We start from the raw sequence: 26,625 nt of genomic DNA on the forward strand, positions 1-26,625 counted from the left end.
AGGTAAACCGAATTCTGCTTTGGGCAGAGGAATTTGCAGTGGCGATTTCAGCGATCTTCATCCCAGGAGTAGAAAATTGGGAGGCCGACTACCTCAGTCGGCAGGACATTCATCCGGGGGAATGGTCGCTCAATCCACAAGTATTTCACCAACTGACTCTGCGTTGGGGTCTACCTCAGGCCAACCTCATGGCGTCGAGGTTGAACCACCAATTGCCAGTTTACTGCTCCCGAACGAGGGAACCGCAGGCAGTCGCAGTAGATGCACTGACAACACTGTGGCCATTTCACTACGTGTACCTGTTCCCTACTTTTCCGCTCCTCCCTCGATTGCTTCAAAGAATCAAGCGAGAAAAAGTCAAGGTGCTACTAGTAGCTCCAGATTGGCCCAGACGAGCGTGGTACTCCCATATAACGGAGTCTGTTGATAGACGAGCCGTGGCCACTTCCTCTACAAGAAGACCTCCTTCTTCAGGGTCCGTTCATCAGGCCTTAAAGTGGCTTCGTTTGACGGCGTGGCTATTGAAAGGACCATCCTCAGGAAGAAGGGTATCCCGTCCAGTGTGATTCCTACCATGATTCGGGCTTGGAAGGAGGTCACGTCTAAACATTACAACCGGATATGGAAGACGTACGTAGCTTGGTGTGAACTCCGCAGTTCACCTCCGTCAGAATTGAAGGTATCACACCTCCTTCTTTTCCTACAGGCTGGTTTAACAGCATGCCTTCGTCTTGGTTCCTTAAAGGTGCAGGTATCCGCGCTGTTCATTTTCTTTCAGAGAAAATTAGCCTTATTGCCAGATATCCAGACCTTTCTACAGGGAGTAGTCAGATTTCAGCCTCCTTTTGTGCCTCCCAATGGCACCATGGGACTTGGATTTGGTCCTGTCTTTTCTCCAGTCTGACATCTTTGAGCCGTTACAGAGGGTGGAGATAAAGTATTTAACCTGGAAGGTGGTTGTTCTTTTGGCACTCGCCTCAGCGAGGCACGTGTCTGAGCTGGGTGCTCTATCCTATCGTCCACCTTATCTCATTTTCCACGAGGATAGGGCGGAGCTGCGTATGCAGAGGTCTTTCCTTCCTAAGGTTGTATCTGCTTTTCATATAAACCAACCAATTGTGGTCCCAGTGTTTAAGGATGAGTCTCCAGCCTCTAAATCCTTAGATGTTGTAAGAGTGCTCCAGATTTATGCCGACCGAGCAGCTTCGCTCCGTAAGTCGGATGCACTTTTTTTTTCGGTTTGATCTGGCACGACCAGGTTTGCCGGCTTCAAAGCAAACCATTTCTAGATGGATTAATCAGACAGGCTTATATGGCGGCTTCAAGACAGCCACCTGTTTCCATTACAGCGCATTGAACGTGCTCGGTAGGTCCTTCATGGGCGGCTGCTCGTGGGGTCTTCTTAAACCATCTTTGTCAAGCAGCCACTTGGTCAGACAGGCATACTTTTATAATGTTCTATAGTTTTGATACTTTTGCGGCCTCTGCTTCAGAGTTTGGCTGTGCAGTTTTGCAGGGTTCTCGGCACTCTCCATCCCGGGATGTGAGCTCTGGGACGTCCGCACTGTACTGAGATTCCAGTGTCCCCTAGTGGATGAAGGAGAAATCAGGATTTTGGTACTTACCGATAAATCCATCAGCACAGTATGACATCAGATATGGACAGCAATCGCCAAAAAAGCATTGCTGTCCTTATCTAATGTCATGCTGTGCTGATGGATTTCTTGACAAAGGTCTATCATTAGACTGAAACGTCGACAGGATATGCATATGAGATATTAAAGGATTTTTTCCACATTTTCTGCTATTTCAACAAACCCTGGTGAGTGGCCCCCGTTTTTTGTGTATATGTATGTATGTGTGTGTGTGTGTGTGTGTATATATATATATATATATATGTGTGTGTGTGTGTGTATATATATATATATTTATATATTATATACACAAATATGGATTTTCTGGCACTAACTGCATACTGCAGAGGTCTGACTCTGTTGCCCTCCGTCATGAAGATGATGGTAACCACTATCTTCTACACAAAGTCACACAATCGGCGGCACTCAGGGATTTAAGATAACAGACCACCAGGTAGCAAATGCCAACGTTTCAATGCTGGTGCATTTTCATCAAGGCAATAACCTGATGAAAATGCACCAGCATTGAAACGTTGGCCTTTGCTACGTGGTGGTCTGTTGTGTCTTTTAAATGAGTCCCGCCTATTGTGTGACTTTATATATACACATACATATACCTTTTTAGAATTGTAAAATGATAATCCTCAACACTAGCCAGCAAGAGCAATAAATCTAATCCCATTTGAAGAAGTTTAAACAATTCCTTTGTTGCATTAATGCTTTATTTCATAAATGTTATTTAACCAAACTTGTACTGTTTGATGGTTTTTACATGTAATGTAGGTTTAACGTGGAATACCTATTCCATTGTCACTTATATTACAAGGTACACATGGTTACATAATGTATGTTCTCCTATTAGTTACATTCCTCACAATAGCAGAGTGTCAAAAAGACGACTGTACAATAATTAAACATTTTGAACATCAACAATATGTTAGAAGCCAGAAGTTGCAGCAACAGAGAACAGTGAATGAAACAGCTTTTAATAATGACAGCAACCTCCTATTGTGCTGGCAGTACAATAGCAATCACATGGAAATACTGTAGAGCAATATATGTCAATTAAAGTGTATGTAGTCTGCATCCCGGCGTGCGGGATGCTGACGGTCTAAATGCCGGCGCCAAAATCCCCACAGGTCGGGATCCCAGCACCAGTATCCCGACAGATCGGCATCCCGAATGGTAAGTATCGGGGTGCACGGGGAGGTTAGTGTTGGGTAGCGGGGTTAGGCTTAGGCATTAGGGGGAGGGTTAGGGTTAGGCATCAGGAGAGTTAGGATGCAGGTAGGGGAAGGTTAGGTTTAGGCACTAAGGGGGAGGTTAGATTTAGGCACCAGGGAGGGTTAGGGTAGGGAAAAAACTTAATTTGCGTTCCACTGGGTGTCTGTATATCATACCCAACCCCAATAAAACATGTCTATTGGAATGTATGCATGATCCAGAGTCATTTAATATTTCAATTAAGACAATTTTGAGCACACAAAGGGTTGTATGAAGGATCAAAATTAGAATGTTATTTTATAGATTTTTTTAATTTTATGATATATTGTTTGTGTGTATATGTATGTATGTGTGTGTGTATGTATGTATATATAATATATACACACACACTGTATATTAAACTGATGAGCTTGTGTGATATTTGTGCGCCTCAATCTTGACATCTTGAAATGTTATCTGTGTTGCCATGTAGTTGGTAGACTGCTGTAGTTCCCATCTCCTTATATGCTTATAACCCTGAGAAGAAAAAATGAAAAGTCCAGAGGTTAGTCATGTGTATCAAATTGGCCCTTTAACAAAAAAAAAAAAAAGAATAAAAACTCATACATAAGACTAATAAACAGCAAGCTGATCTTTTGCAGCATAAACCACTGTGCTCTGGGGGTCATTCAGACCCGCTCGCAAGCGGGTCGATGTTCCCCACAGCGCATGTGCATGACGGAGGGAGCTCCATCGTGCGCATGCGCGAGACCCGGGGAGCGACTGGCTTTCCATCGCTCCGGGTCTCGCACCAAAGGGGGCGTGCTGTCGATGTTGATTGACAGCACGCCCCCTCTGGTGGGCGTGCCGGGGGCGTGCCTGCCAGACGGAGGCGTTCCCATGGGAACGCCTACCGTCTGAAGCCGGCCCCACTGACATCACTAGTGATGTCAGTGGGAGTGATTTTGGCTCTGATAGAGCCAAAATCACTCCAGGGCTTGTGGCAGGGAGACCCTACCGCAGGGTCTCCGTCGCAAGTCCGATGGTCGCGATGGTCAAGACCATCGCGACCATCTTTTTGGCCGCTCGCATATGCTGTGGTTGGTTACCCACAGCTATGCGAGCGGCCAGGAGGCCGCTCCATTTTCATGGAGGAGGGCCCTGATTCAGAGCGAGTGCTCTGGTCAGAGCGTTCAGGCCCTCTGTCTTCGTGCACTTAATTCCAAGTCCAGAACTGGAAGAGATAAAGCTTCACAATAGACAGATAGATATATATCTATATATATATATATATATATATATATAGATATATAGATATATATCTATCTATCTATTTTTTTTTATTTGTGTACATTTATGTTTTTACACACACACATACCACTTTATTAGGTGCGCCTGGATGTCGTATATACAGTAATGTACACACACATGCACTCAGTGGACAATTTAACAGTTATACCTGCTTGTTAATGCAAAGATCTAATCAGCCATATATAACTGCATTCATGTTCAGAACAAACAGAATAAGGAAAAAATGTGATCTAGGGGTTTTTGACTGTTGAATCATTGCCACATGGGGTGGTTTGAGTATTTCACAGACTTGTAATCTCCAGGGAAGTGTGGATTCATCAGAGAAGGATGCGCAAAAAAACCCAAACATCCAGTGAGAGGCTGTTCTCTGTGGGAAAAATATTGTTAATGAAATAAGTAAAAGTACAATGGTGACTGTAATTAAAATAACCATGAGTATAACACAGCGGTATGCATAAGAGGGTTTCTAGATTGCACAACACATTGAAGCTTGAAGTGGATAGTCTATAGCAGCAGAAGACCACACTGGTCTCCACACTTATGTCTTTCTAAGAACAGGAAATTGAGGCTATGGTGTGCACAGGCACACCAAAACTGGACAATTTAACATTGGAAAAATGTTGCTTGGTTTGACAAATTTTGATTTCAGTTGCGATGAGCACATGGGAGTGTCAGAATTTGTGGTAAACAACATGAATCCATTAATGCATTCTGCTTTGTTTCAACATCTTACTGGGTGGTGTATTTGTGTTGAAATGTTTTCTTAGCACACATTAGGCCTTAATACCAATTGAGCATCTTTTAAATGTTATAGCCTACCTGAGTATTGTTTGACTATATGCGTTCCTTTATGGCCACAGGCTGCCCAACTTCTAATAGCTGCTTCCCTCAAGATACCACCATGTAATAAAGCATAAGTCAGTACAAGCAAACATGTCAATAAATCGTTTACTCCAATGGCCGACACAATGACCAGATCTCCTTCCAATAAAGCACATTCTGAAAGTTGTCGAATAGTAGATACGCAGCATGCATTTGCAACTGATAACTGAATATATAACACTAATAAAGTGTGTGAGTCTCTCTCTCTCTCTTACACCCCCCCCCCCCCCCCCTGCCATGGCCTCCTTAGGATACTGTCTTTGTGCATTTTATATACTGTTTTATGTTGATTAAAGCGGTGCTTCACTATTTTGCCCTTTTTTTCTTTTCTATTGTTTTGCCTACGATCATATGCCTATAGGTCCACTGGGAGACAGATTACTAACTGCACCCCGATTCAGTCTCTTGTCGACTGATTAAACAACTTAAGGGGTACTTTCCCTCATTTATGGATTGCAACCAAGCGCAGGTTATGTGACTCTCTATTCTCTTTTGTTGTCTTATATTGGTGGAGGTGTGGGGATACCTTCACAAGATAATCACTTACCTGCTGCAAGGGTTTATTGTGCGCACATATTCACTTTCTCTACCCACTTTACACAGTCATGGTAATGAGCATTATCTCTACAAGCAGGAGTACAGCCACCAGGAAGGTTCATAGTGCCAGGGTCGGTCTCCGTAAGGGCCCCAAGCCTGTTATCTATACACATGCGCATTTACAATAAAAAAAAAGACACCCAAGCAAATTGGAAAAAACGTTAAAAAAATATTGATATTGTGGACCCCAGGTGGTCACCTCAACCGCTCCCATTGATGGCACTGTACTTTCCTTCTGGCTTTTTTTGTGTGGTAACTAGGCAGATGTTCTAATTTAGAGTCTGCTGTTTTCCATCTCCATTTTTGTGATTTACATTTGCAAAATAAAATATATAAATCACAAAAATTTATTCATTTTTTGTCACTGTAAATTTGTGAACGATGTAGAATGCCAAACAATATGAAATTCATTTGGCTTCACAAAGCAGTTGAATAGGTTTATTATCTGTTTTAATTAGTTATAAAAGGATTAATGGAAAACCAAGTGCTATGTAAAAACAGAATAATTCATTTAGGCTTTCTCATCCAACACACCAGCAATCTGCTGTTCTCCTTCCGATTTAAGGATAGATGAATCTATGAATGGCGTGATGAAATCTTCAATAATAGAGTTAACATGAATTCTTGTTAAACTGTAATATAAATTCAAACTAATATAATCTTACTAGATTGTAAACGGCGTGCTGAGCCCCTCTTTAGCCTTTGTTTTAACATCTGTATGTATTTTGTATTTCTTGTAATTCCGTTTGATGTATGTTCAGTTTACCATAACTGTGTACTGTTGTGGAGCTCTGTGTTACAATAATAACAGACATTTGGTGTAATAAAGACAATTGATATTGGTAATATATTACTGTTGGACTAATGTCACCCAAAGCTAAAAAAAAAATCAGTTTTGGGTGGACTTAAGCAAATTATAGTATAAATGCAGAATCCGCTCAATTCCACCATATATCTATCTGCCATGGTCAAGGAGAGGTGCTATTCTCGCATCTGTCAGCATACTGGCCTGTGTGTTAAAAAGCTATTTTCCTGAGGAGCTAGGGGCCAGGTAATTAATATTCTGCACTTATGGAAAGCTATCCAAAATGTAATTTTTAATTGTATGTAGTTTGTTATTCTTTGAATCCTCATATAGAGCACACCAAAAATCCTATTTGTTGACTTTGATGATCAGTGTGATTTCTTTATTATTTCATTTCAGTAATTTGATTTACTATTGTTTTTTTTGACTGCTGTTGCCAAAGACACCTGGTAATAAGCATTCGCAATTAATTAATTTACAGACAATGGTATTTATAATATGCAGGATACCTTGGCATATGCTCACTTTCATTAGTGTGATTCTAAAATTGTTTCCTTACATATTCAAAAATCCTATTAGGTAGTTTTCTAATTAGACTTTTTTCTGAAAATGAAAAAAAATATATATATTGAAATAATAAACAAAATATGTTGGTATGTTATAATCTGCATGGAATTTGTTTATATGTAACACTTTTAGTGGAGAATTCAATAGATTTTTTTGGGGCGTCTTAACTAATAGGCGTTTATCAGAGCAATTTAATTGTTTCAGGTAGACACCCAAACCAGAAATTTAGTCGGGTTTAGCTGTTTTGAGCTTCTAAACCTGGTGCTTCTGGGCGTGTTAAACACTATTGGGCGTCTATTGGAGAAACAATTGATTTGCTGTGATAGATGCCCATTAGTTAAGACGCCAAATAAAATGTAATGCCCCCTTATAGATTAATGATTTTTTATATTATATGCAGGAGTTTTGTGTTACTATATGCAACATGTAGAAATGTAACAGAGTGTTTTTGATAAACTGATGCAGCTACTGTCGCATTGGATTTCGATGAAAGAAATGGCCACTTGTGGGCAACTTTGGTTAAATACCATAATCTGCTGCAGTCAGGTAAACTACCATGAATTAAGAAATTTATTTGGTTTCATTTGTCAGTGCTTTCTCTTTTTTTTTAGCTACACAAATGTTTCAACAAATTAATTTGGTTTATCTGTAACATTTTATTTTTATTTTTCAGGATAAAAAAGAAAGGGTGTCAAAATTGGATACTTTACGTCATTCAATAGCCGGAATTATAAGATCTCCAAAATCAATGCTGGGATCTTCTTCTGTAAGTTAATGGTTTCACAGGTTTTCTTGTCATTTTAATATTCATTGTTGGCTTGACAACTACAGACCCGTAGTCTTGAGTCGCTGCTGTATTTAAAGACACAGAAACAAAATAGTATATCACAACCTCGAAAATAACTTAAGTCAGTCATGGACGATATACAGGTTGAGTCTCCCATATCCAAATATTCCGAAATACGGAATATTTCTAGCATGACTGAGATAGTGACAACTTTGCTTTCTGATGGTTCAATGTACACAAACTTTGTTTAAGGCACAAAATTATTAAAAATATTATATAAAATTATCTTCAGGCTGTGTGTATAAGGTGTATATAAAACATAAATGCATGCTGTGTTTAGATTTGAGTCCTTTTCCCAAAATATTTATTATGGTATGCAAATATTCCAGAATACGGATTATTCCGATATCCAAAATACCCCTGGTACCAAGCATTTTGGATATGGGAGACTCAACCTGTAATACGCTTAAAAGGTGTTTGTTTGGCTTTTTAACCTTTAAAGTGGCAGTTACTCTAAGTAAATATAATACATTTAATAAAATATTACAAATATAATCCCTAATATATCAGCGGGCATTTTAATGGAAGACAAACAAGTGTTCTAAATTATAATAAATGTGACTTTTGGGTGATCAGATATTTCACAAACTTTCAAAATTGGGTGTAAGGCTGGATCAATCACAACATCATTCTGGGGAGAGTTTTCATCTGTCAGTCTGTTACACTGGTTGATTTTAATATGCCCTATGATAGAGACTGTGTGTTCACATTTGTGATTGTAACCAAGAAAGGTGCCAGTTGCATGTTTTTCTGCCTCTTCTCCCTTATAGTGCCATGTGATCTTCTTGCATTTTGTGTAGGAGGTTGTGTGTTACGGAATTTGGCAACAATCAAGTTTACTGGTGTTCTATTCCCTGTTATTTAATAATAACTAGAGCCATGGGTTAATCTTTATGGGATATAAAGAGAATAGGAGCTTGGGCATAAAGACTTTGTGGGACATAAAGTAGGAGTTGGTGGGCTACAAGGTGACTGCTCGGAGGTCCAAATGTGGCCTTATGGTCGCCCTCTTTCTCATCACTGGCTTAGATGTTCAGCAGATGCAACTCAAGAGTTTTCTTACAAGATACTTCCATAAAATATTGATAAAATTAAAAGTTATGTTTACCTTGGGTTCAGTTTACCTCCAATCTGGCAGATCCCAATGAGCAACCCAGCACAGCTCTAATTCTCTTCTGCTACCACTTGACAATTTCAACAGGCAAAAGTTATGTCAACATGACCAAAACCTTGGTACTTCAATGGACAACCTTCTAAATAATGTGTAAAAATGTCTCCCTGTAATAAACCCTTTTGATCTGTCAACATTCAATAAAATCAGTGATAATATTAAAAAATAAATGCACACTAAGGCCCTCATTCAGAGCCGTACGCTCTGAGCAGAGCGCACGCTCTGAATGAGGGCCGGGCTCCATTTTCATGGAGCGTCCTCCTGGACGCTCGTATAGCTGTGGGTCACCACCCACAGGCTATACGAGCGTGCTTTGTGATGGCCGCGATGGTCGAGACCATCGCGACCATCGAAATTGCGAGCCGGAGCCTGCGGTTGAGGTTTTCAACCGCAAGCTCCGGAGTGATTTTGGCTCTATCAGAGCCAGAATCACTCCCACTGACATCACTAGTGATGTCAGTGGGCCGGCTTCTGACGGGAGGCGTTCCCGTGGGAACGCCTCCGTCAGGGAGGCACGCCCCCGGCACGCCCACCAAAGGGGGGGTGCTGTCAATCAACATTGACAGCACGCCCCCTTTGATTGGACACAACGAGCGAAGGACTTTCCTTCGCTCGTCGCGTCTGGCGCATGCGCACGACGGAGCTCCCTCCGTCGTGCGCATGCTCAGTGCATAACATCGACCCACTTGCGAGTGGACAGCCGCTCGCGAGTGGGTCTGAATCAGGCCCTAAGTCCATAAATGTTCAGAATAATATGTCCATAAAAGTTAATTAATAAATTATTCAGATGCATACACATATTACTAGGAACTTTTCCTCTTCCACGTTATTCTCATTCTGCAGCAAATGATCCTCATCCATTTATTCCAGATAAGAACGTAAAATAAAAACAATATATATCATTACATGTTTGAATCACCACTGCAATCGTAGTGTCTCCCAATGTACACCACGTGACAGCTGTCAGTGCACATGTGAAAAAAACATTGATACCACCTCCTTCACCCATATCAGCAAATAATCAAATCATTGAAATTTACATAAATTAAATAGATTTATCTGTTTATCCTAATGTTGCACTTCTCCTTATTAAAAAGATGGAGAAAAAAAAAAAAACTCAATAAACACATATACTGGTTCATTCTATATTTCATTGACAAAAGCTACTGTATGTGTTCTCTAAAGAATGTTCTTTTCCTGAGCTGTTGTTTTTTGTTGGGATTACTAGATCTATTTGTCTGTATTCTTTCCTCCTGCACCGATTCCTGATTGCAGAAAACGTGCAGTATCTATGCAGTAAGAAACACGATACCATCCCAAGAAGTGTAGCAAGACTCCTAACGATCGTAAATCAGTCTGTGCAATTCAAACCACTTGGTAATAGCTTTTGAAGTCCCAGGATTAATTCATCATAGAAGCAAACGTTCTGTTATTGATAAAGGCAGTGGACTTGACTTTCCTATAAAGCCAACAACGTGTTTTGTCATCCCATCTTTATTATGACCGCCTCGAACAATGCATGATTTCTAATCTTCTCAGTGTTTTATTGCCGTTTTCATTTGATAAGATTAAATATGTTATGTGATGAAACAACACAATTAAGTTATACAAATTTATGGGTAGAGAAGATCACATTTATGAGACTGGAAGGGAATTCTTAAAATGTCATACTATAGGGTTAAGACCTCAGAGCCCTAACATTGATGTTGCCATTGATGACAAAAACCCTCCCTCCCTGCAGCCTAACCATAACCCTTCTCTCCAACAGGCTAACCCTAAACCTCCCCCTAGTGCCTAAGCCTAAACCTCATACTTACCCGCCAGGATCACAGGTGCCGGGATGCTGGTGCTGGCATTCTCATCCCTGTCGGGATAACGGCGCCAGGAAGCTGAGCGCTGGCATTCTGTGCACAGGGATCTCCGCTACATCCCACTCCAAGCTGTATTCTCTATACTTTAAAAACAAGGAATGTTAGTTTCAGTTGTTGCAACATTTATTAAGCTGACCTACTTTTCCAAGTTCTCCATCTGGTCAGTTTTACACTATCATTCAGAATTCTAATAGTTGCTATCACATTAGTATTAAACATAAGATCACCTGCACAAGGAAGCATGCCTGATGTTTAAAACTAATGTGATAGCAATTGCAATGTTTATAATTTTGAGTAATTGAGTAGAACTGACCAGAAGGGGAAGACATTGGCACAGTTGGTCATCTTAACAAATGTTGCAACAATTGATACATTCCCTGTTTATAAAGTTTATATAATACAGCTTGGAGTGTATGTAATATATATGGTGAGTGCAGAGCTTCTGTTATTTTTATTTTAACAATGTGGTCACATACCATATCACCCCAGCTATAGGAGTGGTGAGTGCAATTAATGTATTTTGTGTGTGCATGTATGTGTGTTTGTCTGTGTGTTTGTATATATAGAATATATAATATAGGTCCATAGGGATCCACAGGGATACCATGGGGATAATGTGGTTGGAGAGATCCAGGCACCAAACATTTAAAGCTTTCAGCTCCCAGGATGCCTCGGGTCCTCCTCCATTTATACCCCCAGCCACAGGCCTTCAGTTGTTTGTTTAGGGCGGCAGGGGACTGCTCAGGCAGTCTTAAGGTTTTACTATTATGTTTTTTGGTTGGCAATACTGAGCATCTGAATTAAAATGCATATACTGCGACTCCATCCACCCTTGCTTGGCCGCAACACCAGTAACAGGGCTTGTGATCCTGGCGGGTCTCGGCTGAGCGTGCTAGCAGCGATGCTGGGACCCGGACTGCAACCGGACGCATGGAGATGTTAGATAAGGTGATTCCTCGCTTATGAGGAATCGCGCACGGCAGTCCTTGCTTCCTGCGCCGGAGACGCATCGGAAGCCACTGCAGCCAGGGCACTGATCATCCACGTCCTCACTAGACCGCCGGGGCCTCATCGTCCGACGCCGGGGATAGTCTGCTGCCATGAGGCCAGCGTACCCGGACGGTTGATGCAGCTTAGGGGTGGTAGGCATTCCCCCGGCAGCTACTCCACCAACTCAGACGCAGAACCATCAAAGGTTTGTATGCGTCTGGGTTGCTCCGCATACCCTCCACTTGTATATGAGACGCTCACAGTCCGCTATTGGTGCGCTGCTGTAGCTGTTAGTCTCAGGAGGGTTTGGGTCAGTCTCCCTATATATACCTCTCCCTTGGTTAAGGTATATAGGCCCTCATTCAGAGCCGTACGCTCTGAGCAGAGCGCACGCTCTGAATGAGGGCCGTCCTCCATAACTATGGAGCGTCCTCCTGGACGCTCGTATAGCTGTGGGTCACCACCCACAGCCTATACAAGCGTGCAGTTTGATGGCCGCTATGGTCTTGACCATCGCGACCATCGAAACTGCGAGCCGGAGCCTGCGGTTGAGGTTTTCAACCGCAAGGCCCGGAGTGATTTTGGCTCTATCAGAGCCAAAATCACTCCCACTGACATCACTAGTGATGTCAGTGGGCCGGCTTCTGACGGTAGGCGTTCCCTTAGGAACGCCCCCGTCAGGGAGGCACGCCCACCAAAGGGGGCGTGCTGTCAATCAACATCGACAGCACGCCCCCTTTGATCAGACACGAGTGAAGGAAAGTCCTTCGCTCGTTGCGTCTGGCGCATGCGCACGACGGAGCTCCCTCCGTCGTGCACATGCTCAGTGCAGAACATCGACCCACTTGCGAGCGGACAGCCGCTCGCGAGTGGGTCTGAATCAGGCCCATAGTGCCTATATCCTACCATTCCTGGTGTTTGTGTAGTTGATTTAGAGTCTGTTGTAATTATATTACATATGCATTGTATGTGACTACTAGCTACTCCATTGACACTGTCTTTTATTTCTGTCTGTCAATTATAACTATCACTGTTTTTCTCTCCCTGTGGGGTGGAGGTTTTCTTTGCGTACTTCACGTTCACTAAGTATTTGTGAAGGCTGTCACATAACATTGCATTTATTGCCTTTATTTTAAACATGTCAAAATATAAAGGTAAACAGGAGAGGAAGTCCCCTGTGTTGGTTTCATGCAAATCCTATATGGACTGTTTGTCCCCTCAGGACGTAAAGGATGGTTTGTGTGTTGTCATTAAAGAGCCACCTCACCAGTACAGTTTACCTGTCCCTGGACAAGAGCCATCTTGGGTATCCTCTTTGTCCCGGGTAATGAAGCAGTTTGTGGATCGTATGGCTGCTCCCACACTGCCTCCAAGGATGGGTTGTCCACAGCATTCCATGTTTACACCTCTTATGCATCCTTCCTGGAAGGATGTTTATGGCCATTCTAGTCAGAGTATGGCACCATCTAATGTTGAAAGCAGACCGGTAGTTACTAAGGCGCCTAAGCGCAAGTTATCTTTTTATCAGCCTGCTCAACATATGGATTCAGACGCATCATCAGAGGAATCAGATGATCGCAAGGTTCCTCTCCTGGGTCTAGCTCGGGGGGAGGAGGACCATCCGTCCACAGTGGACGTTCCTTCTTTGGTGAGGGCGGTTAAATCAGTCCTAGATATTCAGGATGATAAACCAGCTCATAGTAAGAAGGATCCAGTGTTTAAACACCACCGGAAGTTTCCTATATCTGAACAGCTCACTGAGCTTATGGAACCGGACAAACTGTTTTATGTGAATTAAAAGAATAACATCGTTGTTTCCTTTCCCATTTTCTGTATGTACTAAGTGGGAGGTACCCCTACTGTGGATGCTCATATGACTCATTTAATCAGAAATGCTACATTGCCTGTTCTGTTAGCATCGTCTCTGAAGGATTCCACAGATAGAAAAATTGAGGCATGTCATAAGACAATATTTTCATCATCTGGAGCTGTTACTCGTCCAGCTGTGGCTGGAGCCTGAATAGCCAAAGCTGTTGAAGAGTGGATGGGGGCATTGGAAGAATCTCTACCAGATGCTACCAGAGGACAGATTATGTATATCTGCCATATACGGGAAGCGTCTTCCTATCTGGGAGGAGCTGCAGTAGATGCTGGAATTTTAGCTTCTAAGGCATCAGCAGCTTTAAAAGTGGCACGCAGGGCCCTTTGGTTAAGATCCTGGAAAGCTGATACAGGTTCAAACAAGGCTCTGGAAGTCTTACCTTTCTATGGAAAGGTATTTTTTGGAGCAGAGTTGGATAAAATAATGGCTACTCTGGCGACTTCAAAGTCAGCAGGTCTGCCATCTACGGCTACAGAAAAAGTCTAGGCAGGTTTCTTTTCGGTCCTTTTATCCTCCGGAATGAGCAAGGGAACAGACTTCCTCTAAGCCGTCTAATTTTTCGCAAGACAACAATGTGACAAACGAAGCGGTCTGGGTCGGCAAGACGTCCAGCTTCTAAACTGGACGACAAACCCTCAGCCTGATGGTGAGGGCCTCCTCATGCGGGATCCCAGGGTGGGAGGCCGACTTTAGTTTGCGGGTTACTGGCGTCAGACAACAACAGATGCCTGGTCCAAGAAGTGGACTCCCAGGGGTATTCTCTCAAGGTTTTTTGCACAGATCCTCCATCAGATGCGGTCAAGGCCTTGGCCCTTTAGGAAACCATTCACTCCCTGCTACAACGGGGGTAATAATCCTGGTTCCTGTGTCTCAACAAGCAAGGGGTTATTATTCCAATCTATTCTTGGTGCCGAAACCGAATGGGGCTCATTGCCCTATTCTAAATCTAAAATCCATGTACCCAAGTTTCGTATGGATACTCTCTGGTCAATTATTTTGGCAATTGAGCCTGGGGTTTATATGGTTTCCCTGGACATTCAGAATGCATATCTTCATGTTCCTATTATGCCATCCCACCAGCAATTTGTCCTTCAGCAACATTACCAATTTCAGGCACTACTCTTTGGCCTATCTATGGTTTACCGGGTATTTACCAAAATAATGGCGGTCATGATGGCCTATCTCAGACGTCAGGGAGTCAGAATACTACCATATCTGGACGACTTCTGATATAGGCGCAGGCTGATTGTTTTACAAAATCATCTTCAATTGACCATAGCCTGCTTACAAAAGCACGGCTGGATCATAAATTGGAAGAAATCCATTGCTTTCTGCAACATGGCAGATGGTACATCTGGGAGCTCTTCTGGATTCTCTGGCACAAAGAGTGTTTCTGCCAGAGGACAAGATTGCGGCCCTATCTTTGCATATACGCAAGCTGCTACACAAGCGAAGGGTGTCCATTCGGTTAGTGATGCAGGTCCTGGGATCAATGGTATCCACCTTCGACATGGTGGGGTATGCTCTGTTCCATTCTAGGTCTTTGCAAAGATTGATTCTCTCCAGCTGTAATTGACAATATCATCTAATAAGGTCCCGGAGGATCCTTCTCACTCCAGATGGAGGTTCATCACTCCCTCCTGTTGTGGCAGAAAAAGTGCCATCTGAACAAAGGGCGCCCATTCTGGATTCCAAATTGAGTGCTTCTCACCATGGATGCCAGTCTTCGCGGATGGGGGGCAGTGACAGGTCATCCTTTCAGGAAAGATGGACAAATCAGGAAAGTCATCTGCCAATAAACATTCTGGAGCTGCGAGCAGTATACAATGCACTTGTCATGGGACAGGACCTGCTCCAGGGCAGGCCGGTCCAGATCCAGTCCAACAACGCGACTACAGTGGCCTATCTCAATCATCAGGGAGGCATAAGAAGTTATGCAGCCATGAAAGAAGTGACAAAGGTTTTGATTTGGGAAGAATGTCATCTTCTGGCCATCTCGGCAATATTCATACCGGTAGTACAACCCATGCAATCCACACATGCAAAGAAATCAAACAATAGATGTCAATAAAGTAAGTTATAGTGTGAAATGACACAAAGGAAAAAGTATTAAACACGCTTACTGAAATTTATTTAATACTTCGTACAAAAGCCTTTGTTGGTTAGTCAACATGTCGCATGCTTTTCTCAGGTGTGATTTTGGCCCATTCTTCACATAGTCTTCAAATCTTGAAGGTTCTGTGGGCCTCTACTATGAACTCTGGGCCCGATTCAGACCCGGTCAGCAGTCACAGTATGCAAATACCGCTAGCAACACAGCACGCCCACTATGTTTTGTCGTGCAATCGCCGTATGAAATTAGACTGCTGCCAGCCTGACACAAGACGCACACTTTCCCTTAGTAACATACGTCATCTCTAGGAAGTGTATTAAACAATCGGTAACATCAGCTGATATCGGACCCATACGCACCACTTGTGGTTGACCATACCTTACCACAAGCACTGCGAGTGCTGCTGTGTTTAATTCAGCTATGTGACATGTATGTTGATGATGCATTTTAATTATGCACGCCCCTGAAATGGTGTGCAGACGTGCACACGCCTGCATTCGCACCGCTACACCCCTGTTACCATCAACCACCCCCTGTCACCACCCACAAATGGCACGTCCTGTCACTCATGCTTGCTGAATCAGGCCCTATATTCTTGTGTTTCACAGGCTTGTCCAAATGTTGTGCAACAAACTTCAAACGAGCTTCAACATGCTTTTTCTTCAGCAATGGAGTCTTGCGTGTTGAGTGTTCATACATGCCATGGCGGTTCAGTGCATTACTTATTGTTTTATTTGAAACTATTTTACCTACTAATTTCAGGTCTTTTTGAAGCTCTCCACAAGTGGTCCTTGGCTCTTGTACAACTCTTCTGATAATTCTTTTCACTCCTCTGTCAGAAATGTTGTGAGGAGCACCTGGTCGTGGCTAGTTTATGGTGAAATTATGTTCTTTCCACTTCCGGATTATGGCCCCAAAAGTGCTCAATGGAACATTCAGAAGTTTTGAAATCATTCTGTAACCAGTGCCATCAGCATGTTTTGCAACAATAAGGTTGCTAATGTCTCGAGAGAGCTCTTTGCTTTTACCCATCATGAGATGTTTCTTGGGTGACACCTTTGTAAAGAGACACCATTTGATAGGCCATCAGTTGGGACTGAACCAGCTTATATGAATTTGCACTGACAAGAGGCAGGATTGCTTTCTAATTACTGATCGATTTCAGCTGGTGTCATGGCTTTCCATGCCCCTGTCTTCATGTGTTCAATACTTTTTCCCTTTGTCATTTCAAATTATTACGCATAACTTAGTTCATGGACATCTATGGTTTGATTTCCTTGCATGTGTGGATTACATGGGTCGTTACTGACATTTGGTGAAAATTTCTTTACAATAGCCCAATTACAAATATATCTCTGAGAAAAATGTTGTTGCCCGCTTTATATATATATATATATATATATATATATATATATAGAGAGAGAGAGAGAGAGAGAGAGAGAGAGAGAGAGAGAGAGAGAGAGAGAGAGAGAGAGAGAGAGAGAGAGATTTTCCAATGTTTCAGAGCATAACTTCTTTCTTCAAGGACAATATAACGATAAACATGACATACCTTATGTACATAGTACCTCATGTGCACACTCCGTGCCCAGACCTACCCCACTTCCGGGAAAACTCGTGATGAGGTTACACGTCGCCCAGTCATACGGAGGCCCGGCTAAGGAGAACCAATCAATGTAAATGTATACACCATCCCCATGACAATGAAACAAACTTTATGAACACTTGCCCATAAATTACAAACAAGTAGTTAAATACCATACCAGTGCGGAGATGGCCAGACAGCCATCTTAACACACTTATTTTAACAATAGTATAACTGAATATAGTGCTGATTATTATTCTACTTTTTACAATTTTTTGGTATTCTTTGCATGGGTTGTTGCTGACATTTGGTAAAAATTTCATTACAACAGCCCCATTACAAATCTATTTACAGGTACTGAGAAAAATGTTGTGATCAATAATTATTTTATGAGAATATATATAATATGTACACACACACTCACACGGGCAAAAAAGTATTTGGACAGCCACCGATTGTGCAAGTTGTTGCACTTTAAAAGATGAGAGAGGTCTGTAATTTCCATCATAGGTACACTTCAACTGTGAGAGACAGAATCAGAACAAAGATTTCCGGAAATCACATTGTATGATTTTTAAACAATTTATTTGTATATTCTTGCGGAAAAAAAATACTTGGACAATCAAGGAGTTTAACTCAATACTTTGTAAAGTAACCTCGGTTGGCGATTACAGAGGTCAAGCGTTTCCTGTAGTTCTTGACCAGGTTTGCACACACTGCAGCAGGTATTTTGGCCCACTCTTCGATGCAGATCTTCTCTAGATGTGTCATGTTTTGGGGCTGTTGCTGGGCAACACGGACTTTCAACTCCCACCACAGATTTTCTCTTGGGTTGAGGTCTGGAGACTGGCTAGGCCAATCCAGGACTTTGAAATGCTTCTTACGGAGCCACTCCTTAGTTGCCCGGGCGGTGTGTTTGGGGTCATTGTCATGCTGGAAGACCCAGCCACATTGCATCTTCAATGCTCTTACTGAGGGAAGGAGGTTTTTCCCCAAAATGTCACGATACATGGCCCCATTCATTCTCTCCGTAATACGGATCAGTCGTCCTGTACCCTTTGCAGAAAAGCATCCCCAAAGCATGATGTTTCCACCCCCATGCTTAACAGTGGGTATGGTGTTTTTGGGATGCCACTCATCAATCTTCTCCCTCCAAACACGGCGTGTGGAGTTTATACCAAAAAGTTCTATTTTGGTCTCATCTGACCACATGACATTGTCTCAATCGTCCTCTGGATCATCCAGATGGTCACGGGCAAACTTTAGACGGGCCTGGACATGTGCTGGCTTAAGCAGGGGGACCTTTCGGGCGCTGCAGGATTTGAATCCACGTAGTGTGTTACTAATTGTAACCTTTGTGACTGTGGTCCCAGCTCTCTTGAGGTCATTGACCAGGTCCCCCCGTGTAGTTCTGGGCTCCTCCCTCACCGCTCTCAAGATCATTGATACCCCACGAGGTGAGATCTTGCATGGAGCCCCTGGTCGAGGGAGATTGTCAGTGATCTTGTATTTCTTCCATTTTTTAATAATTGCGTCAACAGTTGATCTCTTCTCACCAAGCTGCTTGTCTATTGTCGAGTAGCTCATTCCAGCCTTGTGCAGGTCTACAATTTTTCCCTGGTGTCCTCAGACAGCTCTCTGGTCTTGGCCATGGTGGAGAGGTTGCAGTCTGATTGTTTGAGGGTGTGGACAGGTGCATTTTATACAGTTAACCAGTTCAAACAGGTGTCTTTAATACAGGTAACGAGTGGAGGATAGATGAGCTTCCTAAAGGAGAAGTAACAGGTCTGTGAAAGACAGAATTCTTGTTGGTTGGTAGGTGTCCAAATATTTTTTTTCCGCACAATATACAAATAAATTGTTTAAAAATCATATAATGTGATTTCCGGATTTTTTTGTTCTGATTCTGTCTCTCAGTTAGTGTACCTATGATGGAAATTACAGACCTCTCTCATCTTTTAAAGTGCAACAACTTGCACAATCGGTGACTGTCCAAATACTTTTTTGCCCCACTGTATGTGAGTGTATGTATGTATGTATGTGTGTGTGTGTGTGTGTGTATATATGTGTATATATATATATATATATATATATATATATATATATATATATTCTATATACACACATAATATTTATAGCTGCTTGTTTTATATTATTGCCTCACGTTTTCGTGTGCATTTGACCTTGCATTATGCAAATAAACTTAAGCTTGAAAGATTTAATGTCTGCATGATAAGTATTGGATAACACTGGATAACACCAAAATTGCTCAGAGGTTGGTTTATATGTTTTTATGCAGTTTATTTACAACTTTTAGCCCTTCTGCACAGTATTGTGTGTTCAAAAAGCAAAGAATCTCTTTTTCTATATGAAATGCAACCCGTGGGCTGTTTTTCAGATGCACTGAATGAGAGGTGCACAGTGTGAAGTCAGCAATTAGCAGTAAAGCAGTGAAATGAAAACTGATCAGTAAAGTTACAGCATGATATAAACTGTTATTGTCTTTTAAAGTACTAGAAATCGTTGATAGCTTTAGGATTGGATGCTAACCTGACTCTTTCAAATAACTTTGGATGTCCAAAATATTGAAAAAAATATTTTCGGAAATTCAATTATAAGTTTAAATAGAAAATGTATCTATTATTTGATATTAATATATAAGGAAACGCTGTGTTTTTACTGGGCGGAATAAAATACATGGCATAACGGATGTTCTGCCCCTCACTAAGTCTCTTGACAAATTTGAAGCATACAATATAACCACCTCTACTTTTCAATAATCCCAGTCAGAAGTGATGATCTGAAGAATGGCATTTTTATTGTACAATAGAGGAAATTTGGTAAAACTAAAAATAAATGATGACTGCAATTACAACATGTCAGATGAGATACTACAATGAAAGCATACAAACATGCAGAATGCAGAAACATGAACACATTATACAAACATTAATGAGTCGCATATCCAAGAGGATGCTGGAATACATACTCTATCCGTAGATTTATAATGGCAAATTCAAGGATAATAAACTCACCATCAGATGCTGGCTGAGAGGAGCACATGTGTGTGTGGATATCTGGCAGACTATATGGTGAGTAATTAAATGGATGCCCCACCCTGAGAACTTAGCTAAAGTAAACTGTGAGGTTCACAAATACACTACTTCTGTGCTGACCACTAGATGGGGAAGATATCAATTATGACTGTAACTAGCACTAAGATGTAGGGATGGCCATCGGTATGGTAACCATCGATGGCAAAATAACAGATGGCTATCGATGGTAACCAACTATGCAATGGATGATAATCCCTGGTCTATTGAATGACTGGCCCGTGGGCCAATCAGAACCGGGAGGCGTGGCTTTGCAGGTGTCGATGGAGGGGTACCATCTGGTTCTCCCCCATTGATGGGAAAAACATTTGACATCGGCCATAAACCATCGATTATGAATCATCGATGATCGATGGCCGTCTTTACTAAGATGTCTATGCTTAAGGCATGAGATATGTCATATGCAGAAGGCATGACAACAAGAGTGTTTGTTATACTAAATTTGTCCACAAATCTTTTATTTTTCTGCGCCAAGTTTCCTTGTCAGAAGGATGGTGCTTATCTAAACAAGCAGACAATGTCTGGCCTAGATGTCGGCTAGTTGGATGATTCATAAATGCGCTGGCCCACTGATGGCACAGTAAGCCCACTAACTACTTTCTTAGGGGGAGATTTATCAAATCTTGCAGAGGGGTAAAGTGGGGAGGTTGCTTATAGCAACCAATCAGCTTTATTTTTCTAGCACAGCCTGTAAAACGGGTGGGCAATAAGCATCCCTCCAGCTGTTGAACTACAAATCCCAGCATGCCTTGCAACAGTTTTAGCATGGTCAGAGCAGAACTGTGGCAGGGCATGCTGGGATGTGAAGTTCTACAACAGCTGAGGGGCTGCTTATTGGTTGGTATGGGCAACTTCTCCACTTTATCTCCACAAATTTTCCCCTTTAGTTTTTTGACCAATATTCCAAATATGGGGAGATAACCCATGCACAGGACAGCAGCCCCCCACCCTCAGACTTTTAAAAGCACTGCAATAGGGTGTGAGGATAACACTGAGCAATCTATTTAACCTTTATGGTTCATACTGGAAAAATTAACATTTAAGATTTGGTGGAAAAGTTAAGCATAGTGCAGTTATAAAATACGTGGCCATTTTCTATATTCACAAAAGGATTTTTTTTTAGTACTAGCAATTAAAAATACATCTTGTTTTTCACTTTATTCTGTTAAAATGTCTGTTAATATTTTCCCAAATCAATGTTTTGTACATATTCTATGCGCTTTACAATTGGGATGAAAACCTTAATGAAACGAGACTGGATAATAACTGACAGAGGTAAGGGGGCCCTGCTTGTGTTCACAATCCTCTCGTTATAATTCTTAGTGCTATGGATCATACCATACTTTATTTTATTGAAAATGTAAAGCACATAGTTTAAAATATCTGATTATTACTCAAGGTTTCCCAACAACAAATCAGTCTGATCAATCAAAAGAAAATAAGAGATTTATTTCTTAAAAAATAAATAAAAAAAAAACATGTAATTATGTATTCATACACCGTTATGTATTATTTTCAGTTGGGTTTAATGATCTGCGGTATACCTCTATATTTAAAATATTAAATTCATTAGAGTCCATGGCCCTCATTTTCCATTATTCTCATTAGTAATCTTAGAGGCTACTAGGATCTCCTTTTTCCTTTTTTAAAGTTCGCTCTATTGATTGATTGTTTTTTTTCTTCTTTTCACTATTGTTTAAACTTGTAACAGAAAAAAGGTATTATTTCCAGGTTACCAAAATTCAAGTTATTATAACTAACATTTCCCAAGTAAAGTTTGTAGTGTTGGTTTCTGCTCCATCTAAATATGGAAAGAATCTGCCAACAACAATAAAGATCAGGCACTGTGAGATCTGTAAGAAGGTTTTATGCAGCAGCACCCACATCATCATTGGCAAACATGCAAATAAAAGTAATTCTTGTTTGTAAAAGTACAAACACAAATGAATATTTACTTACCCACACACCACAACTGAAAAACAAACAATTCTCTTCTCATTTTTAAAACAGGTGCTGATTAGCGTAAGCAAACAATTCTTTCAGGCACTTCCTGTGTTGGAAACTAACATATTGCTGTTTGCACGTCTCATCCCCCTTGTTGTCCTTTTCATAATAAATGCCAAACCAGTGGCATGAGTTTCGGCATTTCAAAATGCGTCGCAACTTTCATTTGTATAAAATGGAATTCTTTATAAATCCTGCATCCTGTGTGTAACCCAGTATGTGCTGACTGAAGTGTTGGTGCTCAGATAGTATATAATACCAACATATAGCACAATAAGAATACTGGTCTACATAAAAACCATTATGAAAAACTTAATTCAATACTTAAAAGATTTCATTTAAAAGGAAGAAATAGTTGAAAATGTTTTAAATGTTTTGTACATGGCCTATCAAGAAAAGCAATAAAATAAGATTTGATGAACAAATGTAAATGAAGAGTAAGATTCTAAAAATTAAGTCACGTTTTGCTTTGTTTAAGGTACCTTATTCTTTATTTTATTCAGGTGTTTGATGTGATTTCAACCAGTGAGAAACCTTTGTCAGAACAAGATTGGTACCATGGTGCAATCCCAAGAATCGAAGCACAAGAGTTGTTAAAACAACAGGGAGACTTCTTGGTGCGAGAGAGCCATGGGAAACCTGGTGAATATGTCCTTTCTGTGTTTTCAGATACACAACGGAGGCATTTTATCATTCAGTATGCTGATGTACGTCTATGAAAAACATTATTATTTTTATATATTGGCCATGTAAAGTTCACACTGACATTCATTTCTAAACATTAGTCAGTTTTTAAGTAAACTAGTCACTACTGTATGACATTTTTCATCCCAGAAGTCCTCACAAATTACCTTTTTATCTTGATAGATATAAAAAATATATATTTTGGCTCCAGAAATGCTTACTTCCCGTGCAATACTTTGTAGGCCTAGACCTGCCTTCTGTGTTTTACTTTTTCACGTTGACACTGCATAATTGCATAATGCCACTAGCAGGGGCGCCGAGAGGGGGGGGGGAGCGGGTACAGATTGCCCGGGCTTCCTGAGGGGGCCCGGTGGGGGCCTGGGTCCGACTCCGCCCCCCCTCCCTCACAGCAGCCCAGCACACAGCGTGTGCTGAGCTGCAGTTGGAGACTGCTCGAGGCTGCCGAGCAGCAGCCACAGCAGTCTCCTATGCCTGTGCGGGGGAGCGATCACACTGATCGCCCCCCCCTGGCTTTGCGCCGGGCTGAGGGGGCTGCAAATCTTTTTTATTTATTTATTTTCCGGCAAGGGGGTGTGGCCACGCCTCCCGAGATTAGGCCACGCCCCCTATTACCGGGGTCCGCCTTGGCTCTTGGCTGCCCTGGCCACTAGTTATTAATGACTACAAAAACATCCTATTCTCTTCTAAAATAAAAAGAATTGGAGAACCAAGTCCCCCAAAAGGAAGTGCTATTCAAGAGATAAAAAAAAATGTATTCAACAAGATCTCTTCAATTATAAGAATCCAGTATAACAATGTAATCCTTCAGTTTCTCCAGCAAGTGCGGCTGCCAGGAAAAAACTAAACTTTCCCCAAAAAAGACCCACTGGTGATGCAGATGAGTCAACACAACACAACAAAGTTTTGAAATCTGGTCGGGTCTAAAAGAAGTGCCTACAATTAATGAAACCTCTACCATGACTCCATCTGATACGGTCACCATTCAAAGAATGGTTGAGGACTATTTTAATGATATCGTCCAAATAGGCATGTCAGACCGTCCGTTTTACTACTGGCAGGAAAAAAAGGCAATTTGGAGGCCCTTGCACAAACTGGCTTTGCTTTACTTGAGCTACCAACCCTCCAGTGTGTACTCAGAGTTTTCAGCACAGCCGGGAACCTTGTCAGCGATCGGCGTAGGAGGCTACTTCCTCAAAATGTGGAAAAGATGATGTTCATCAAAACCAACTACAAATTTCACAAGGAAGACCTTTAAATCATATTTCAAATGTTTCAGTCAGCCGTATATGTCATGCCGAACTGCAGCACTGTTTGCTGCATCTGCTATTCCCTGTTTTATTTAAAATGTACTTCCACCCCACTGTATTTTATACTGGTGTGCTATACCTCCACTGAAGTGCATCCTCCTTGGGCAGGATGTACTTTACGTGGATCTATTAACACAGGGTATATCATACTGCCACACGTGTATCTTTTCCCATATATGCCTTGGGTCCTTGCATGGTTCATCACCCACAATGCAACCTTAGTAGTGCGCCCATCATGGCTGCCTCACCTGGTACACTCATGGATGGGATGAAAATTACATGCACCTGACTATTATGGTGGTACCCTACTCCTAGGACACTGCAACCATTTTGTGTAATTTCTTCTAGGCATAACCTATTCCACCCAGGGTTATCCTAAGTAGTGTGCCCAAGACGGCTGCCTCATTTGGTACCTTTTGTGGGTGGAATATATAACCCATGGAAGTTATTTCCCACAATGTCTGCACCAACCCTGCAATATGATTATTGTGCTATCTAGTTTTTCTTTCATTTTAATTATCTCTGTGTGGTTTTCTATTTTTTGCAACACCAAATCCTTGTACAATGTACCATGTTTTCTGATGTCTTTAAAGCGACCTTGAGTACTAAGGGAGAAAAGCACTATATAAATAAAATTATTATATGTGCCTTCCTCCCCATCTACCCTATCTGTGTCTCACCTGTTTGTCTGCCCTTCCCCTTAAGAATGCTCTAATGAGCGGGGCCCTCTACCCTCTTGTGTTTCTCCTTACTTTACTTTCATCTACTTCTTACTCCCCACTAGGGCATCTAACACTTGGTTGCTTAAGCTCTGCTACTTATGTGGGTGTTGTGGTCGCTAATGTATCAATGTCTATTATCCATGTCCTTGTCCTGTATTGTATTGTAAGTCTTTGGTCACGTATTTGTTTATATATTTTGTAAGGCGCTGCGAAAGACTTGTGGCGCCATATAAATAAATGATAACAATAATAATTGGTGGCAATTAGCCTAATTCTTATAACCATAAAAAAACAAAACCTATACAAAATAAAATGTAATCATTGATCATGCATTTCTAAAACTTAGTCAATTCATGCATAAACCTGGATAAATAGAGCTTTTCTTCCCAGGTACAGGACTCTATACTGATTAATCGTTTGCATGCAATTCATAACATATGGCCATATCATCCACTTTATCAGTATAGTTGTAAATTAGTTAGTATCCATATGCAGGCCTCCCAATTATGTAGAATATGTTTTTAGAACCCTGTGTATCAAACAAAAGTCCGGCTCTTATAGGGTATACGTCCTTATCGCCAGCTGCTGCTGCTGCTTTCCTATTATGCAGCTAATGACCTTGAGGTTAAGCAGTTCCTCTTATTTGGAAGCTACAGTCCAACTAATAGTTGCCACCAAATCAGACCAGTGCCAAAGTGTGTGTTCTGTGTGTTCTTTACTAAAAGCCTGTTTTCTTGTGCTGTGTAAAGCATTTATCAATAACTGTATATCTATTTTTATTCTGAATATGTTGTATTGGTTGCTAAGAGAGGATTTCTATGGTTTTTATATATTTACAGTTGGTTTTGTTTGTTGCGAGTGTGGAAAACTTCATCTGCCTTTGTGTCCTAGAACCCATATACTTACTCTAGTATTCACCTTCAGACTCCATTAAGTTATGTGCAATGCAATAATGGCATGGAAACGAATATGCAGGCACAATTTATGATTAATTTGGTTCATTGTGTAAATTGCGTAGTTGTGCAAGCATTGAATCATAAGGACGAAGGTTAGTTTCTATAAATGCATCATTGCTCTTTGCAAGAATTAATCATTTTAAACTTTTGAGTAATCACATTTTTTTTTTTTAGTTGTAATTCACCCCTGATATAGGGATCTATCCTATATATTTGTTTTTGCAAATAATGTTAAGACTATCCATATAATTTACTTTTGATCAACCTTTTCCAGAATGTCCTTTATTGGGTATTAGCTGAAGTACTCTGTGTTGCCCAGGTTTAAATCTTCCAGTTATTAAGTTTTATTATGTAATGTCA

The 26,625-nt window shown here is 41.3% G+C and overlaps 1 protein-coding gene across 7 annotated transcripts in view; it reads left to right on the forward strand.

Moving 5' to 3' along the window:
* FER (FER tyrosine kinase) overlaps nt 1–26,625 on the forward strand; it is a 275,704-nt gene that overhangs the window by 96,513 nt on the left and 152,566 nt on the right. For 6 of the 7 annotated variants that reach the window (XM_088477673.1, XM_088477672.1, XM_088477677.1 and 3 more), the window contains 2 exons: nt 7,673–7,765; nt 23,079–23,282. In XM_088477673.1, the coding sequence (XP_088333799.1) occupies nt 7,673–7,765; nt 23,079–23,282 (297 nt within the window). The remainder of the gene's footprint in view (nt 1–7,672; nt 7,766–23,078; nt 23,283–26,625) is intronic. The other variant, XM_088477676.1, reaches the window with a different exon arrangement.

The sequence above is a fragment of the Taudactylus pleione genome, unplaced genomic scaffold (assembly GCF_031769625.1).
Source record: "Taudactylus pleione unplaced genomic scaffold, aTauple2 ptg000202l, whole genome shotgun sequence".
Classification (NCBI taxonomy): domain Eukaryota; kingdom Metazoa; phylum Chordata; class Amphibia; order Anura; family Myobatrachidae; genus Taudactylus; species Taudactylus pleione.